General features: G+C 34.6%; 1 protein-coding gene across 1 annotated transcript in view; it reads right to left on the bottom strand.

Moving 5' to 3' along the window:
* lace (serine palmitoyltransferase long chain base subunit) overlaps positions 1-19,366 on the bottom strand; it is a 155,337-nt gene that overhangs the window by 68,793 nt on the left and 67,178 nt on the right. The window contains exons 4-5 of the mRNA XM_090407054.1: positions 15,237-15,382; positions 3,253-3,471 (exon numbers count right to left, since the gene is read on the bottom strand). Of these exons, the coding sequence (XP_090263180.1) occupies positions 3,253-3,471; positions 15,237-15,382 (365 nt within the window). The remainder of the gene's footprint in view (positions 1-3,252; positions 3,472-15,236; positions 15,383-19,366) is intronic.

Consider the following 19,366-nt stretch of genomic DNA (forward strand, 5'->3'; position numbering starts at 1 on the left):
TGGAGACCAGATACATTAACCACTCAGTCATCCAGGCTGGCAAAATTTTGCAGACGACAAGATTCGAACCTGTGTGAGGAGACCCTCAACAGATTTCAAGTCCATCACCTTAACCACTCAGCTGTGACTGCTCTGAATTATGAATAATACGAATTCATGCTAATGTTAATTGCTAAACTCTAACATGCAATTGAAAGCAATATCAATATTAATATAATTCTAATAACTATTTTTGATGTTCAGTTGGCAAAAATGGTGAGAAAACAATCCTGTACACATTGGGGGGGCATTGAAAATAACACTTTATCCTAAAAAAAAAAATCATACCCTATGAAAAAGAACAAATTGCATATTATTATTATTATGCAATACTTTCATGCAGTACAAAGAAGAAGATACCACATATTTGAAAAGAAAAATTTACTGCCTGGTTTTGATTAGGGTTTCTTTTACAAGAAAGAAGGATCTTACCTATTTTATCAGATTTGAAAATCCCAAGAATTAGATAAATATCCTGAAATTTAATTTTTTTTCTACATCCCAAATAATATATGCTATGTTACTTACTAAATCATTATATACAAGGTTTGAAGCTCCTGAAACACAGAAATAGCATAAAAAATTATACTATTTCCTGAGTACAATATTTTTGAGTAAAAAAAAATAATTTTTATTCTTATGGTAAATTCATGGTCAATTGAATAAATTCATATGGAATAAGAGAGAAATTAGTCGGAACACTAAATTAGCTGTATACAAGACAGTGTTCAAACCAGTTTTAACTTATGGATCTGAGAGCTGGGTCAGAAGTAAAACACTTGACCAAAGACTAGAGACCACAGATATGAGAGTCCTGAGAAAGATTAGAGGCGTGAACAGATGGCATCAATGGCAATATTATATTAAAAATGAGGATATTAGGAAAGAACTTGACATTGTCAGCATCCAGGAATGCGTTAGCAGAGCTAATCTCAGGTGGTATGGTCACTTAAACAGAATGGGCGAGGAAAGATTAGCAAAACAAGTGTTCTCTGCCAGGTTGGCAGCAAAACGACCCAGAGGAAGACCAAGATATAGGTGGATTGATACAGTACAAAGTGCTTTAGACGATAGAAATATAAGATCTGATAATGTTGGAGTCTTGACAAGTAGCAGACTGATTTGGAGGAAAATTGTAGATAGGAAATTAATAATGATGTAATTTTTTTCATGTAGTACTATCATATCATGTACACCCCTTGAGGGTACATGGCAGGAATTTGATGATGATCTTCTTCTTCTGCAGCTTCTCCCGCTTAAGTGGGGTCACTATTTGTTATGAGTCTCCTCCACACCTTCCTGTCTTGGGCTGTCACCACATCCAAGTTCTTCATCTTCAAGTCCTCTTCTACCAGCTCCCTCCATCTCTTCTTTGGCCGCCCACGCTTCCGCCTTCCTTGCACATCCATCTGCATGACCCTTCTTCCCACATATTCGTCCTCCCTCCTCATCACATGACCAAACCATGTTGATGATGATGATTATGGTAAATTCATAGAATATTAAAGCTTTGATATTCCCGCAATTATTATCCACAGGCTTAGTTTTTTTCAGTTGACCTCACCCTGAAATTCTCAGGATCTCATTTGAATGAACTCCATGCAGGAAAATTCATCAATGAAGTTTGCTATCCTTTAGTGAAAAATTAAAGAACAGGATGTTCCTTAACATGTTCGCTGCCACGCTCCTCAGGCATAGTTTGTTCCCGCATGCTAAGCACTTTTGCGTCTTCAAGATCACTACGAGTAATCTCGTAGACGGCTTATCAGACAGAATTTTGTTTCATACACCAACTACGAGTAATCTCATATCACCACCACCCATATATTACATGCGCTGACGAATGTGTTTATTGTGTCTAGTTTCTAAAAACCTTGAGTTTCGCCATGACCAGTAAAAGAAAACTTACTGATAAAGAATTAGAAGTTTACGCTAATATGAGCGATGATGAATTTAATGAATTCATCATCGCAAATGGAAGGATAAAAGGGAGAAGTTCTTTCCATTTCAAATATGCATAAATTTTAAATGGTTGAAGCAAAAAATCGGAATGGTAAAATTCAATTAAAACTAAATATCGTTAGGGATTATAATTTGGGTATGTCAGGCATCGATCTTTCTGATCAAATGCTTTCTTACTATTCCCCCCTAACGAAAGACAATTAGATGGCCAAAGAAATTGGCAATACACATTCTTGATATATATTCAAAATGCGCATAAATTTTATAATATAATTACTGGAAACGCAATGACTGCGTTAAAATTTAGAGATCAATTTATCTCAGTTTTTGTTGGAATGGATAAGCTTACAGCATCACAGATTATCAGCAAGATTCGGGATCTTCATTATTTGGAAATTTTACCACCTACAGAAAAAAATATTTGCCGACAAAGCCATGCCAAGTATGTAAACGAAACAAACAACGACGCGAAATTTGTTATTATTGTCCTGTTTGCCAGGAAAAACCACCATTGTGCATGGAAAATTGTTTTAAAGTGTACCATTTGTAATTTGAATAAATTGGTTTTTATTTTATTGATTTCTTTTTATTATTTTTATTGATTTTTATCAGTTTTAAATTGATTTACAAATTACATGTTATACTACGGATAAGCTCGCGCTTGGCATAGGAGGTTGGTAATCGACATACGAGTATATTCGTAGTTGGCTTCTGAGGCACATACATAATATACTATATTTCAGTTGAAATTATTTCCCTTCTATCAAGCCCCCAGACGTGCTCTCCACTTTATTCAGAATCCAAGGATCCAAATTAAGGTAATTATACTAAGGGTTAACTCGTGTTTGGCATAGGAGGTCGGTAAATCGACATACGAGTATACTCGTAGTTGGCAGCAAAGGTGTTAATCTGCTATGGTATAATTTCACATCAGTGCTCCATATATTTGTAATGTGAACAAGCTAACGATAATTATTAGTAATACAAGTTGTGAAGTCACTTTGTATGTTAGCCAGTAGTTAAGCTTCTGTAGGTACTTGAATGTATGAATCCCCTTCCCCACTGTTTTGTTTAAAATGTTCATATTTTTATTTCATTTTTTTTTACTTAGATAAATCTAATACATCAATATGGTTCTCTCATTAAAATATTAGTTTAATCTATCTTATAATCAAAAACACTAATGACTGTACACATACAATCATAGGTCAGCAGTAGAGTATTTACTCTTGAATTCAAGGCACCACTTACTGTTATGCTTGAAAACTCTAATGGAAGCTCCTGAAAGACGGCAGCCTAAAATTACTGAAGCATGGTTCATTTCATCACTTAAAAGAAGACATCCTTTGCTAACAATTGTGGGAATATTAGTGGAATTTGTTGCAAAACCCATTCCAAATACAACAGAATCTTCAACACCTAAGAACTGAGCAACAAGGCTCTCCAATTCTTGATGAATATCCAGTGTACCTATTAAGGAGGGGAAAAAAAGTATACTTGTTTATATAACTAATGTATCATTCTATTACCTTTCAAAAAAATCTAGAGCTCATTTATAAGTCATGAATAGGTCAGGCAAAACATGTGATTACTACATCATGATCTACAGTCTAAATAATAAATCAAAAGATTTCATGCAAGTGGATGCAGCATAGTGCATACTAATGGTTCAAGCTGTTAGAACCTGCAGTGGAAAAAAAAAGAAAAATAATGCCAGAGAAGAATTTTATAGCAGGCAACTATTCCCTTTTCTAACTGAACTAACAATTAAGGAGGCTGTTATGTTTAATTTTTAGATTTATACATTTTCAATCATACAGTCAAACTCTCACTATAACAAGCACTAATCACACTGTAAGGGGATAATGCAACACAATTGCAGTAACTTCCCCCACCCCTCCCCAAGAATAACATCAATAGATTTGTGATGTGAAGTCATTAGCCTCTATATACGAGTTGCCCAGTCCTGAAATTACTGGCAAACTTTATTTGCTTACACTTGGATAAAGAATTAAACCAAAAATATAACTTCTTGGCATCTTTAATTTATTTCAATGATTGCAGTACAGCAATATCTAGCAATATAATATTTGGAGCAACCAATTATTTATTTTTTTTATCCCAAAGAAAAACTACAATGCAGGATTGTGTACAAACTGAAGGAAGAAGAATGCTTAGAAATTATATTTTTCATTGGCTGCCAGAGTGAAGGAGACTGCCAAATAACAGTATGCTGAAAATACATTGTCTGATGCAGGAGGATTAAAAAACACCTAAACTGTATACTCAATGAAATTCTTTTGTAATTATAAAATTAATGGATAACAAGCTGTTCAATCAAATTTGATGGTAATCAGGCTATTCATATGTAAGTCTCATGAAACATTTTCACACTTGTGAACAAGATTTTAATTCAACTAGGATACACAAACATCACATTAATTATTGATAGCTGCTATAAAAAAGTAAGGTATTACGTACTATTAGTCCTTCAATTAATGAAATAAAATGCTTAATTTTTAACAAATGAGGAAAGGGCCTAAGGCTTCAAAATTTGGCAATGTAAAGCTATTAAATAAAAGGATATTAAGAATTCATCATTTCAAAGCGAAATACTTAAAACTTATTAAAAGCTTTGAAAGTAAACAGAGTTTGAAGTTGGTAATTAAGTTTACCAAACCCAAAATAAACAAACAGTGGATAACCCAAGAAATCCTAGCTACAATAGAAGAAAAAAGAGAGGCCAAGCTACTTGTAAACCAACAAAACAATGAAGAGAATAGAGAAAAATACAGAGCACTAAAAATAAAGTTAATAACCTCTGCAAAAAAGCCAAAGAAAAATGGTTAGAAGAAAAAGATAAGAAATGCCAAGAAGCATACCAACAAAATTTAAGTCTTCCATGACACTATAAGAGAAATTACAAAGGAATTCTCAGCAAAAGCAGTAACAATGATAAACAAGATGACTGAAACCGGGAATATTGAAGACATAAGAAAAATCTGGTCAAACCATTTTAAGACTATCTTTCATCAAGAAAACAAAACTACAATGCCAACAATAGAAGAAAATAATGACCATCCAAAAATTTTACAAGAAGTTAAATACGCAATAAAACAGATGAAAAACAATAAGGCACCAGGCATTGATACTATCCCTACTGAACTGTGGTCATATGGAGAGAGCACATCAATAGAATATTTAACAATCCTATTCAATAAAATATTACAAACAGGAGAGATATCCCAGATGACTGAAGAACTGGAAAGATCATCCCAATATACAAGAAAAGAGACAAAAGAGACTGCAGAAATTACAGACCAATCTGTAATTACAGACTGAACTGTGGTCATATGGAGAGAGCACATCAATAGAATATTTAACAATCCTATTCAATAAAATATTACAAACAGGAGAGATCCCAGATGACTGAAGAACTGGAAAGATCATCCCAATATACAAGAAAGGAGACAAAAGAGACTGCAGGAATTACAGGTCAATCAATTTACTCTCCCACACATAAAATATTCGTAAGAATTATACAAAATAGATTAAAAAACACCTATGAAGAACTGATAGGAATAGAACAAGCTAGTTTCTGAGGGAACTATTCAACAATAGACCAGATTTTCACATTGCACCAACTAGCAGAGCTCAGCTGGGAAGACCATAAAGAACTATATTGTTGTTTTGTGGACTTTAAACAAGCTTTCGATAGCATCAATAGAGAAATCCTTCTTAAAGTTCTACTAGAAAAAGCAATAGATAAATATATAATACAGTTTCTGATAAAATATTACTCTAAGACAAATGCAATAATTAAAAAGGACATACAACAAAACCTAGAGATCCAAAAAGGAGTAATGCAAGAATGCCAATTATCACCATGCCTATTCAACATATATCTAGACGAAGTTGTAAAGAAGACAACAGACAATGAGCCTGGAATCAATTTCAATGGTTTAAACATCATCATCAAATTCCTGACATTTACCCTCAAAGGATGTACAGGATATGATAGTACCACATGAAAAATTTACATCATTACTAACTTCCTACCTACAATTTTCTGCCAAACCAATCTGTTACCTGTCAAAGCTACAGCATTGCCAGATCTTATATTTATATATCCATCTCCTAAGGCACTTTTTTACTGTATCAATCCACCTATATCTTAGTCTTCCTCTGGGTCTTTTTCTTGCCAACCTGGCAGAGAACACTTGTTTGGCTAATCTTTCCTCGCCCATTCTGTGTAAGTGACTATACCACCTGAGATTAGCTCTGCTAACTCATTCCTGGATGCTGACAATGTCAAGTTCTTTCCTAATATCCTCGTTTTTAATATGATATTGCCATTGATGCCATCTGTTCACACCCCTAATCATTCTCAGGAACTCTCATATCTGAGGTCTCTAGTCTTTGGTCAAGTGTTTTACTTCTGACCCAGCTCTCAGATCCATAAGTTAAAATTGGTTTGAACATGTATACAGCTAATTTAGTGTTTTGACTAATTTTTCTCTTATTCCATATAAATTTATTCAGTTGATTTCCTACCATACCAGCTTGGTTATTTCTGTTGTCTATTTCCATATTTAATTTACCATCTTCACTAAAAATCGTGCCTAAGTAGATGAAATGTTTTATTTGTTCTATAGGTTTTCCATTCACAATGCAGCTGAAATCTTCAATGCTACTGCCTATTTTCATTATCTTTCAAGGTCAGCAATAACAAGTACTCCTTGTTATTGCTGACCTTCATACCATATCTATCACAACAGTTATTCAATTTAGTAAGGGAATCTTGCAGACTTGTAGCAGATTTATTTAGAAGTATAACATCATCCACATATAAAGTATGCAGCTAATATTAACATCTCCAATTTTGATACCAGGTTTAATACCACTTTCCTTCAGATTTAACATTAAACCATCACCCTTTACTTCTTTCAATTCTAACTGCTGACATACAACTCAAATAAAGACTGAGTATTGCTTGATATAATGATCCACTGACACCATACAACTGTAGCATTTTGAATAGCTTCTCTCTTGGCACCTTGTCATATGCTTTTTCAAGATCGACAAAACTTGAATACAGATCTTTGTTATATTCCCATGGCTTTTCAACTATTTGTTGTAAAGTGAATATCTGATCCTGACAGCCTCTATTTGGCCTGAATCCAGCTTGTTCCTCACCAAGCTTTTCTTCCACAATCCTTCTCAACCATTTCTCAAGTATACTAGCATAAATCTTACCAGGAACACTCAGTAGAGAAATACCTCTGTAATTCTCACATTCAGTTTTATTTCCCTTTTTATACATGGGTACTATGAGAGCTCTACTCCAATCATCTGGAATTCGTCCATCTGTCCAGGCCCTCTGAACTATGCAGTGTAGCCACTGTAAAACTTTTATGCCTCCATACTTCAGCATTTCTGGTCAAATATCATCTACTCCTGCTGCCTTTCCACATTTCAGACTTTTGATGGCTTTTTCTACTTTAAGTATGGATATGTATTCCTGATTGCATGCCTGGTCAGTGTTTTTCATCACTGTGCTGTCAACACTGCTAGTTTCATTTAGCAATTTTTCGAAGTACTCCATACTTCAAGGATATCTTTTTCTCCCATTTTCATGTCACCTTTATCATCTCTAACTCCTTTTACAGCACTCTTTCCTCCATTTCTGAGCTTCTTCAACAACCTCAGGAATATCATGCCACCTTCTTGATATTTATTTTCTATGTTCTTGCCAAAGTCCTCCCATAGCTTTTGTTTAGCTAGTTTTACACAGTGTTTAGCTTTCTTGCATTTGTCTCTGTATTCTCTAAGAGCACCAGCTGACTTATTAGCCAGGAACTTTTAATATGCTTTCTTCTTTTCCTTCACTTCCTCTTTAACCTCCTGTGTCCACCATGGAGTTCTGATTTTTCTATCCTTGCACACAACCTCGCCACATGCCTCTCTGGCTGAATCAATCAGAGTTTTCTTCAAGGCTTGCCACTGAATCTCCAAGGTTTGGTTCCTGTTCTCAAACTCTTTTGTTTTTTTCTTCAATAATCTTTGTGTATTTTTGTCTACAGTTCACATCTGATGTGAACTGTAGACAAAACTCAGATGTGAACTGTAGACAAAACTGTAGACGCTTTCAAACTTTCTTGCATGTTATTCTTTTCAATATGAAATTCAAATTTATCCTGCTCCTGACTAAATAGTGATCACTTCCAATTTCAAATCCTCTGTACACTCTGGTCCTGCACCAAGGGGAAAACATCACTATCAACAATAACATAGTCAATGAGACTTTTCTTATTCCTTGCCTCTTCTCTCCATGTGAATTTGTGCACATTTTTATGTTGGATCATGGTGTTAGTAATAACCAGTCCATGTCCTGAGCAGAAATCCAACAGGTATTAGCCATTATTATATTGGTTTAAACATAAATATCAAATATGTGAATGATCTCATCCTTATTGCAAGAACCCCAAATGAACAACAAAGGTTGATAAACAAGCTAAACGAAAACTGTAAAACATATGACATGACAATAAATATACAAAAGACAAAAGTGATGAAAATAGGAGAAACAGAACTATCATCTCAGCCACCCTAAATGGAGAACAAATAGAACAAGTAGACAACTTCATATATCTTGGATCAAAACTAACAGAAACAATAGATGAACTCAAAACAATTAAACACAGAATAGCGATAGGATGGACCACCATGAGAAAATTACAGAAAATCTGGAAAATAAACAAGATATCTAAGCAAGCCAAAATCAAATTATATGAATCAATAAATAATTATACCAATAGTCATCTATGGAGCAGAAGCATGGACAGTTAAGAAAAGAGAGGAGAAACAAACTGCTGGCATTTGAAATGAAATGCTTAAGAAAAATAAATAGAACAAGTTGGATAGAAAAGAAAACAAACAGCACAGTCAGATAAGAATTATTGTATAAAAAGACAATAATAGAAAAAATTAGAAAACAACAACTGAGATTGTTTGGCCACACTGTATGCATGGATGCAGACAAACTTCCTAATGTCTTAATTGATACTTTTCCAACTGAAAAAAGAAGACCTGGAAGATCAAGAATTACCTGACCGAAATTAATAAAGAACATTTTGGGATGCCGAACATATAAGGAACTTTTTCGAACAGCAAAGAATAGAGAAGATTGGAAGATCCTGCTCAAGGGAAGACTCACCCCGTCTTAGATGGAAGAGAAGAAGAAGAATTAAGTTTAAAATACAAGTTAGGTTCCAAACATTTCTGGCATGACATACAAAATTTGCACCAATTTTAAAACTTGAAGATGGTGATGGATAGCACCATCTATGGGAAGCTTAGTGTACCAGTTTCAACTCTCTACCTACATCATTCAGTTGTAGGCACTCGTTTGACTAACACGTGGCACGTTAAGTGGCTGTAATGTTAAAAATTGAGTACCGCACTATGATAAAGTTTTTCACCAAAGAAGGGCTTTCTCCAAGTGCTATCAAACAGCAAGTCAAGTTATTTATGAGGATTTCATGCTTTCTTTAAATAACTATTTAAAGAAAGCATGAATCTGTTAAATCATTTATTTAACAGTTTAATACTAATATAGCACTTTTCATTGGTTTCAACATGTTTGATGCATATCCAAGAAATATCAGCATTGATAATGTGATAAATGAAGGGAAAAAATCAAGACTATATTTATTTACAGAATAAAAAAGAACCAAAAGAAAGTATTCATTAGGTTCAAATGGCTAATGAACAGTTAACAGATTCAATGTCCTGTAGGGGGAATAAAAAGCATTACGACACAACTTTTGTAGCAATCTAAAATAGTCTGGGAAGGCTGATAAGAATATAGAAGATAAATGTCAAGGAAGGTGAAATCTATTGATAAAGATTAAAAACTGAGAAAAAAGAATATTATAAAAGGAATCAGAGATGATGATGACGACAAAAACTGAAGATATTCTAAATGTCTGGGGTACTTTGAAAGACTGTTGAAACAAGACATGACAGAACAGTGGTAGAAAATATTCAAGAGGAATGCAATCAGGAGTATATATATATATATATATATATATATATATATCAATAAGTGAGGTAGAATAAGCCATTAAAAACTTGAAACATGAAAAGAAAGATGGAGTAGATGATATTTGACTAGAAATGATCAAATATGGAGGCATAAAAGTTTTACAGTGGCTGCTGCATAATTCAGAAGGCTGTATTATGCAGCATTATGTATTCTAAGTGACTAAAGTCCTTCACTCCAAGTACATATCTATAAAAAATGAAAATTAAACAGAACGAGAATTACAAAAAAATTCCCTAATTAGTGTTCCAGAAAAGATTTATGAAAGCATACTTGAGAAGAGGATAAGAAAAATTGATGTCTGTCCCAGAAACTTGATAAGAACAAGCTTGGTTCAGACCAAACAAAGTGCCAGGATCCGATTTTCATCATGGGAATATAACAAGGATACGTATTTAAGTTTTGCAGATCTGGAAAAGACATATGACAAAATGTTAAAAGAAAAGCTGTTCTAAATGCAATAATTATATCAAGCAATACAGGAAGATGGCATGAGGTAAAGTTAGGTGTAAACATCCTTTTTTCAATGTTAAATGCCGATCAGCATTCATTTTGGAAAATTTACAATGACAACTATCATATTGGAGTAGTAACTTTAATTTAAAATCAACCAACTTAATTACCTGATGTTTCAACTTTCATATTAAAGTCATCATCTGGAATTCACACACACATATACATACAGGAAACAAACTACAGTAGACTATTGACTATCCGGAGCCCGAATTTTATCACGGAGAATTATAATAATACAGTAATTCTCCGTGATAAAATGAGGAATATGTACTGTAATTTACTTTGCCAAGGCGTTGCAAGTGGGCATCTGCTACAATCCTCCTACGTGCCGTGTGCATAACACAAGTTGAGACATGCAAAGTGCGGATTTCCCCGCTTCATCAGTTGTGTATCGGATGTCCACAAGTGCGGAATACATTTGCCACTGTTCCTGGTTACATTAGTAAATTGTTAGTAAAGAGATTCAAAACATATCACTTGTAAAGTCTTGGAAAATTATTTTGGACCATGAAGGTGGACATTTCAACCTTGAACCCATGTGCGAAACCGAAGTGGAAGATGAAAATGATGGACTTGTTTCGTTGCTCAAAAATGTATACCAAGCTGTGATAATGTCAATGCAGAGGATGTTACAAAATGGATGTCAAACGACGAAGTTGATGAAATAACTGACAACGATATTGTGGAAATGGTGACACAGGGGGAAGAAGAAGAGGAGGACGAGGCATCCTTAGATGACAGGAAAAATCTCATCCCACATTTGGAAGGGTTCAAGAAGATTGAGGCAGCGCTGCAGTACATTAGTGAGCAGGAGGAAGCGATGCCAGCTGATATCATCTACTTGGGTGAGTAGAGGGACATTGCGTCGCAGAAGAGGGCTTAAAGGGTGAAGCAGTCATCTATCAAGGACTTTTTCAAAAACTAAAAACTGTAAGTTTTGACTCTTTCATCTTAGGCCTACCTTTTCACATTTGTGTGAAAAGGTAGGCCTAGAGTTCCAGCCTATCTGGGTTTTGTGTTATCCGGCCTGCCCTTTCACCACATTAGGCTGCATAAGAGAGTCTATTGTACATTACAATACACAGTACATAGCTTGAAAATAACTCGATGGACAACCCATAATTAAGGGTTGTGAACGCAGGGTACTACAAAGGATAACATGTAAAAACCACCACTTCAGCCAACACCTTGAATGCAAAGTTCCAGGCATCGATGGGAACATGAATCTACACAACATCCACAACCGAGGTTCACGACATGGGGTTTTCATGGTAGGACAGCAATATGCAAACACCACATTAATTTAACCAACATGCAGCATCATCTTCAGTAGTGCAAAGAGCAAGTACAGTGGGAAGTGGAAGCTTTCCAAGCTTCCATGTTCCACAAATCATGCTACACTAGTGGCCAAAATTGTGGAAACCTTTTGGAAAAAGTGTATTTTTGAGGTTTGATGGTCATAACACCACTTTTTTTTTGTGTAATACCATAAAATCATATATCAATGGAAAGATAATTTAATCAAGAATGTAATGCAACAAAGTTTGTTCAATTATCTCTATTCTATGAAAAGTTATAGCCAAATAGCCAGAAAAAAGAAGCACAACTTGCTTAGGTTGATATGAAGTAGCTTTCCTTCAATTGAATGTAGCCAATGAGCATGAATGTTTAGAGAGCCAATCAGGTGTCATCTTGTTTTGGTAATGAGCCAATAAGATCACAGTAGGATTCAGCTATTGATGTCATGTATTGGAGTTGAGAAGAGGACATTTGTCAGTATGTTATGTGATTGCTATCAAGTTGGTTGGTTTTTTTTGGTGTTCTTTCATTTAGTGAGCTTGTAAAATGTAATAAAATTAAAGAAATGGCACAAAGAGTTGACTGGTCACCCAGAAATCGATGTAAAATAGTACCATTAAGTGAACAATGGCTACAGTTATGAAGAAATTAGAAGAAAAATTGGCGGAAACTTAACCAAAGGTGGCATTTCTAAATTTTTGAAGTATAAGGAGACTCAGTCACTACAAAACCAGACTGGTAAAGGCAGGAAAAGGTGCACAACAGCAACTGATCATAGAAGAATTGAGAGACTGTGCCTACATAACAGAAGAAAATCATCTGGATGTATACAAGATGAAATGGTGCAATACAATGTGAAATTGAGTGCAAGGACTGTTCGGTGCAAACTGCAGGAATTTGGTCTAAATGCTAGAATTCCACGAAAAAAGCCATTTTTGTCTTTCAAACAAAGGTTGAAAAGATTAAACTGCGCTAAAACCCATGTTAACTGGACAGCAGAACAATGGACAGTGTTTGGAGTGATGAGACCAAAATCTCCCTGTTTGGTAGTGATGGCATAAAATACGTCAGGAGAAGAATTGGAGAAGATTTGCATCCTGATTGCATTACACCTACTATGAAATACCCACTTAGTGTTATGATCTGAAGTTGTATGACATCAAAAGGTGGGGGCAGAATTTGCGTGATTAATGGGAATATAAATGCCCAAAAATACATAAATGAAATACTTGAGCCCAAACTGAAGCCTTCCACACATGATCTTTCCAAGATAATGAAGCATTTATATTTCAACAGGATTCAGCTCCATGTCATGTTGCTGCTGTGTGCAAAAAGTAGTTCCAAGATAATCATATTCCACTGCTGGAATGGCCTGGGACTAAAGAAACTTGTTAGTCAGAAACAACCCACCAATAAAACCTAATTAATAAAAGCAATAATTCAATCTTGGTTTCACATTATAACAGCTGCATAACTAAAAAAACTTGGTTCACTCCATGGGAAGGCGTTGTAAGGCTGTAATTAACGCTAAAGGTTACCCAACTAAGAATTAACTTACATTGTGAGAATTTTTGTATAACTCATTTTTTCTATGTGTTTCACTTTTCTTCTTTATAACTGCTGTTCTAATAAAAAAATCCTTCATAAAATTTATTGCATTACATTCTTGATTAAATTATCTTTCCATTGATATATAATTTTATGGTATTACACCAAAAAAAAGTGGTGTTATGAGCTGTCAAACCTTAAAAATACACTTTTTCCAAAAGTGTTTCAACAATTTTGGCCACTAGTGTATATCCTTTACCGAGCTGATGAACAGGTGTGGATGCGGCAGATGCCTGGTAAACGTCTCTTACCAAAGTGCATAACCCCAACCATGAAATTCAGAGGTGGCAGTGTGATGGTATGGTCCTCTTTTTCCTGGTTTGGCTTTGAACCTCTGTTTGTGGTACCACAAACATTGAACTCAGAGGTATCTGAACATTCTGGACATGCAACTTCCACATCAGGTGAGGTCAAGAGATGTCTGCCCCAGAATGGTCTCATTACATGTCTACAGGAAGAATGGTTCAAAATTCCCATCGACTGCTATGGTGGAAAGTATGCCCCATAGGATTGCTGCAGTCATTGCAGAGAAAGGAGGTCCTACATCTTATTGAGGTAGGTCATGGCTGTTTGTTCCTAATGCTATGGTGTTTGTTGAATTCTTTCTAAGCAGTGTATACCAGAGTATCGTTAATTTGGTCAAATGTTGATCCTACTAGCTTTTTGCACCTCTGGGGTGAAAAAAAACTGTAACAAAGCCACAGTCCTGTTTCTTATACATGGCCGGAGACAATTTCAGTCATGTTGTCCAGATGATTATAGTTAACATGGTTAATAACAGTAGCCTGATATGTTGTTTGTGTTCTTTTTTTTTTTTCTGCTTGAAATCACATGTCCTGTTTCACTTATATATGGAAAGTTATAGACGAACTGGATTTGGTATGCTTGGGGTGAGTCATGGGAGAAGAGAATCCTTGGAAGAGTTGAATGAGTTTCTTAATTTTCTAGATGATTTAAAGATGGTATTAAGGTTGTATTTGTGTAGCATTCTATTTATTTTTTCTGATATCCCTTTAAATATACAGAATAGTTATGGTTTTACTGTAGGTGAATAATTTTTTGATTTTTGCTATAGCCATTGCATTGATCATTTGTAATTTGCAAAGAGATTACTCATCAAAGTAAATTGTTACTGCTATGTTTCTGAGGGGATTAATGACACTAAGTTTTTATGCTAGGCAGTGGAAAGGGTCCATATGTATATACTGGCACCTGTATATGCAAACTTATGATAGACAGCGAAGAACATACTGGTCAAGAGAAGATGCACAACAAGTGTATCCAAAAATGGCCTCACACTATAATGCAAAACGTGGTCATATCCAATATAGTCAGATTCTGTCTCTCAAGTTTTAAGTCTCAGTATTCAAAATAAAATACCAGAAGCAGCAAATAAGCACAGGACATTTTACTCAGTCTGGCTTAAAAATGATTAGTGATGTAATAATGTACACCTTCACAACTAACTATACATGAAGTCAAGCAACATTTTGTGTTTTTCTCAAAACACAAAATGTTGCTTGACTTATATTACTAATAGGAAATGAGTACTAAAGGTTGGGGAAAAAATTATTGCCATTATTTTTGAATATCAAGTAAATTTTTAAGAAATGTTTCAATCTATTTTGATAAGAATTTACTGGTTCATCAATCACATGATTCTTTGCAACTGCCATTCGATATATTTTTTATAAAACTAAATACTTACCCAACTCATGGCGAGTGCTAGATATTCCTATGCCATACTTTTTGATAGCAGCTTCTACTGCATCACTACATGCACCCTTGTTTTCTGCAAATCCCAGATAGTTGTAAGAACCAAGATTTATTGCTTTTATTTTTCGTCCTGTCATTCTGTAAGAAATAGGTTAGAAATTAGCACACTTATTGGACAGTTTTATGAAATAAACACAACATTCATCTACAAAAAAATAAATAAATACAATTATTGGATTATATTTTATATAATGTATATATCTGCATGCAAACTAATTTTAAATTAGGTTCCTAATTTAGAAAATTATTGTGCATAAAAAAGACAAACAGGGTATAAACTGTACCTAATGAAAATAGCAGAGAGGAAAACAGACTGTTTTAAAAGGAAATTTTCAATCCCATATTTGAACCAATTCACAATTTTATATATATATATATATATATATATATATATATATACAGTAAAATCCCTTTTTTTTTTTTTACACTTTTCAGGAGACTGATGGAAAAAAAGTGTAAATAGCAGGAAAGTGTAAATAGTGGGAAATGTAAAAAAAAAAACATTTAAAAAAAAGACTAAAAGATGACTTACTGCTAGTATGTGAGTCTATATACTCGACTACAAAATTTAATAACTGAAAATAAATGTAAGTAATTCTAAATTCATTTATCTATTTAAAAAAATCTTTAATTGTTGATTGTTTTTGCTTTTCGTTTATTTTTTTTTTTTGACATAGTGCCAGATTGCTTTGCATTGAGTTCAATGCTTGACCTGTTTTCTACTACCATGTTTAAAGTGAACACGGAGAGTCCAAGATCTTTTGCTAAATGCACACATGTTCCGGCATGCCAATCTACACGTTGCAGAATTGCCATCTTTTCTTCTACCGAAATACATTTTCTGTCTTTTTTCTCCATGTTACTAACATGGATAATCCACCACCGCAACTTTCACACGCTAAATTACGTAGCAGAAATTCGGCAATATCAATTCGTGCTGTGATTGAAAAATCACAGTATCGCTCATCACTACATTACTGCTTCAAGTGTGCAAGTCACCATGATGGCGGAAATGAAACTTACAGCCGAAAGCATCACCATCTCGGAACAGAAATGCACCTATTTCCGCAGAAATCGATTTGAAAATCAGTATTGCCACCCGAGAAAAAAACGCAAATCACAGGAAATAACGTCCACATCAAGTTATTAATGGCAGGAAAACAATATATCATAAGAATAGGCCTTTCAACGGGACCAACAAAAAATGACGTATATGGCAGGAAAACATAAATTGCAGGAATGTAAAAATGGGGTTTTACTGTATGTATATATATATATATATATATATATATATATATATATATATATATATATATATATGTAGAAAGTTTTTTACCTTTGGTATAATATATGTTAAAGATACCAAGCTATTTTAAACCTAGTTTTTACACCATTTCCCAAGTAAGCAAACAGACAAATAAGTCAAGTTTGCACCTGCACGTAATGCAAGTCTAAGTGACCCCGTAAAGTAGTACAAGTCGAGGCAACTTATGGTAAAGTCTGAATAAGCTCTGATCACTATTATTAATATTTACCCTTAATGCAAAGCCCACTTCCTTGGGGAGATGTATGATGCTATGCATTAAAGACAAATTAAAGACAAGGGGCCACTACCCAGACCAGTTTCGACCTTCATTGAGGTCTCATCAGTGGGAGCCAGGCTTAGAAATACCAAGGTTAAATAATACAGAATTTATAAGTATTTTACCAAAACAAGTTACCAAAAGGTGCTTTGACCTTATTAAATAAAAATCTCAGGATGAGAGATAGATGTAGAAAGTTTTTTTACCTTGGGTATAATATATGTTAAAGATACCAAGCTATTTTAAACCTGGTTTTTACTCCATTTCCCAAGTAAGCAAACAGACAAATAAGTCAAGTTTGCACCTGCACGTAATGCAAGTCTAAGTGACCTGCCTCGACTTGTACTACTTTTTATATATATATATATATCCAGCCCAAAAAGGAGCAGGAAGATGTTGATTGAATCCAGGAAGTATTTTATTAAAGCCTACAAAAGTCAACTAGACAAGTTTCTTTGCAGCTAGGAGTTAGGTATACCACAAACAACTGTTTGGAGGATGGTTCATAACTGCCTTCAACAACTCTGTGCCTACAAACTGCAGATTGTGCAGGCTTTACAGTCAGACAATAAACCCTGCCATTTCCAATTTGCCTGAGACATTTTGTCAAAAATAGAAGCTAATGAAAATTACCTTCGGAGATGATAATTTTCATCACTAATTTTACAAAAGAGATAGTCCAAAGGTGAATGTCTGGTGTACTTTGTCATGTTTGGAAGTTTTGGGATCCTTTGCAAAAAAAAAAAAAACAGCGGTGAACTATCTGGACATACTACAATTCTGTTACCACAGTTGGAAGATCATCAGTCAGATGTGGTGTTCCAGCAAGATGAAGCACCACCACATTGGGATCTTATTGTCAGAGAATTTCGTGACATGCATTTTCCTGAGCTAGATTAGGCATGGTGGACCGATTCCATGGCCTCCATGCTCATCCGATATTACACTGCTTGATTTCTTCCTGGGGACAGATGGACACTGTTTACCAGACCTCTGTGACTTCCCTTGATGAACTGAAGACCAGAATTGTTACTGCAATAGAAATAGTTACACTGCAAATGATGGAGAACACTTGGAGGGATTTTGTTTTTAACTTGGACATCTTACATGCCACGAAGGGAACGCATGTTGAAGTTGTTTGGCATTCTGCAGTATTGATTCTACAGGTAATAAAACTTTTTGAGTTACACTTGCACATTCTGCAAACAGTTTTATTTTGTTGTTTCCAGTTTGAAATTGTAGGTCACAGAAACTCCAACAGTAATTTAGATTCACCATGTACATCAAGGTGTCATGAGCAAGAGGTTGAGGAAAAAGCAGGATCTATTGATGTGTGTTGAGCAGCTGGAAGTTGTAGCCTTTTGGAAAAAAAACAGAGGAAGATGGGTACAAAAAAAAAGAGAGAAGATGAAAGAGAAGTTGGCTCAGTAAGTCTGAAGCTGGATTTTGACCAGTCTGCAAAATGCTATCCAGGAAAATATCTACAAAAGAGAAAGCTGAAATAGAAGATCTATGATAAAGTGGCTGGATCCAATTTGTGAGAGAGGAAGATTATTAATTAACAGGATTGGAGTTAGTATAAAGCATTTTAGTGTTTATGTTTATTTTTCTATGATTATACAGGTTAGTAGCAGCATTTTGAAAGGAAAAGGATGGCAATTTTTTTTAGATTGAGGAAGCTATGGATGTCACATGTCGGTGTGATGAAAGGCTGAAGGTTTAAACCATTCAATAAGAAAAATATGATTTTGTATGGACATGTGGACCTTTTATTTTGTTTTATATTTTTTACGTAAAAAAAAATCTAGAAAGCAAACATGAAAGTTTTCCAAAAAAAATTTCCAAGGGGAAGTGATCTCACACAGGATGATGATATTCATCTGCCACCTAAAGATATTCACAAACATCCATGCTTGCAATTGGATTCAAACCCATGACTTATTGGTTGGAGAGCAGGGACAACACATCTGTTTGACCAAAGAGACTGATATTTTCTGAAGAAGTGATGCTTAAATAGTATTTTGGGGTTATGAGTAAAATAAGATGAATGGTTTCGTTCCAGCAAGAATTATTTTAGCAACTGGTCAAGAATAAGTATCTGGATAAGAGAGCAGAAACAGTATTCATAGAATTAATGTTGTGTTAAATGACATAAGACCAAAAGGGCAGCTGGGTGAAGGATGTTTTTTTAGTAAAGGAAATGGACAGGATTGTGGTCTGACTTACCAAGAGGAAAGGGCACCACAAATCCACTCACCATGGGCAAGTTATCAGAGACAAGTAGCAAGTGAATTTTCAGCTTCATTCTAAATTTATTCAAAAAATTTTCTCAATTTCATTACATAATTTACACATTTTTCATTTTAAAACATCTCATTCCCTATCAAGTTATTTGATCACAGCCATCCTCCAATGAATGCAATAAGGTTTTATTTTTGACCAGGAAATAGTATCGTATGTAATTAATTTAATTTCTTCA

This window comes from Typopeltis vanoorti, chromosome 17 (genome assembly GCF_054136105.1).
Source record: "Typopeltis vanoorti isolate ZY-2024b chromosome 17, IOZ_Tvanoo_1.0, whole genome shotgun sequence".
Taxonomy (NCBI): Eukaryota; Metazoa; Arthropoda; class Arachnida; order Uropygi; family Thelyphonidae; genus Typopeltis; species Typopeltis vanoorti.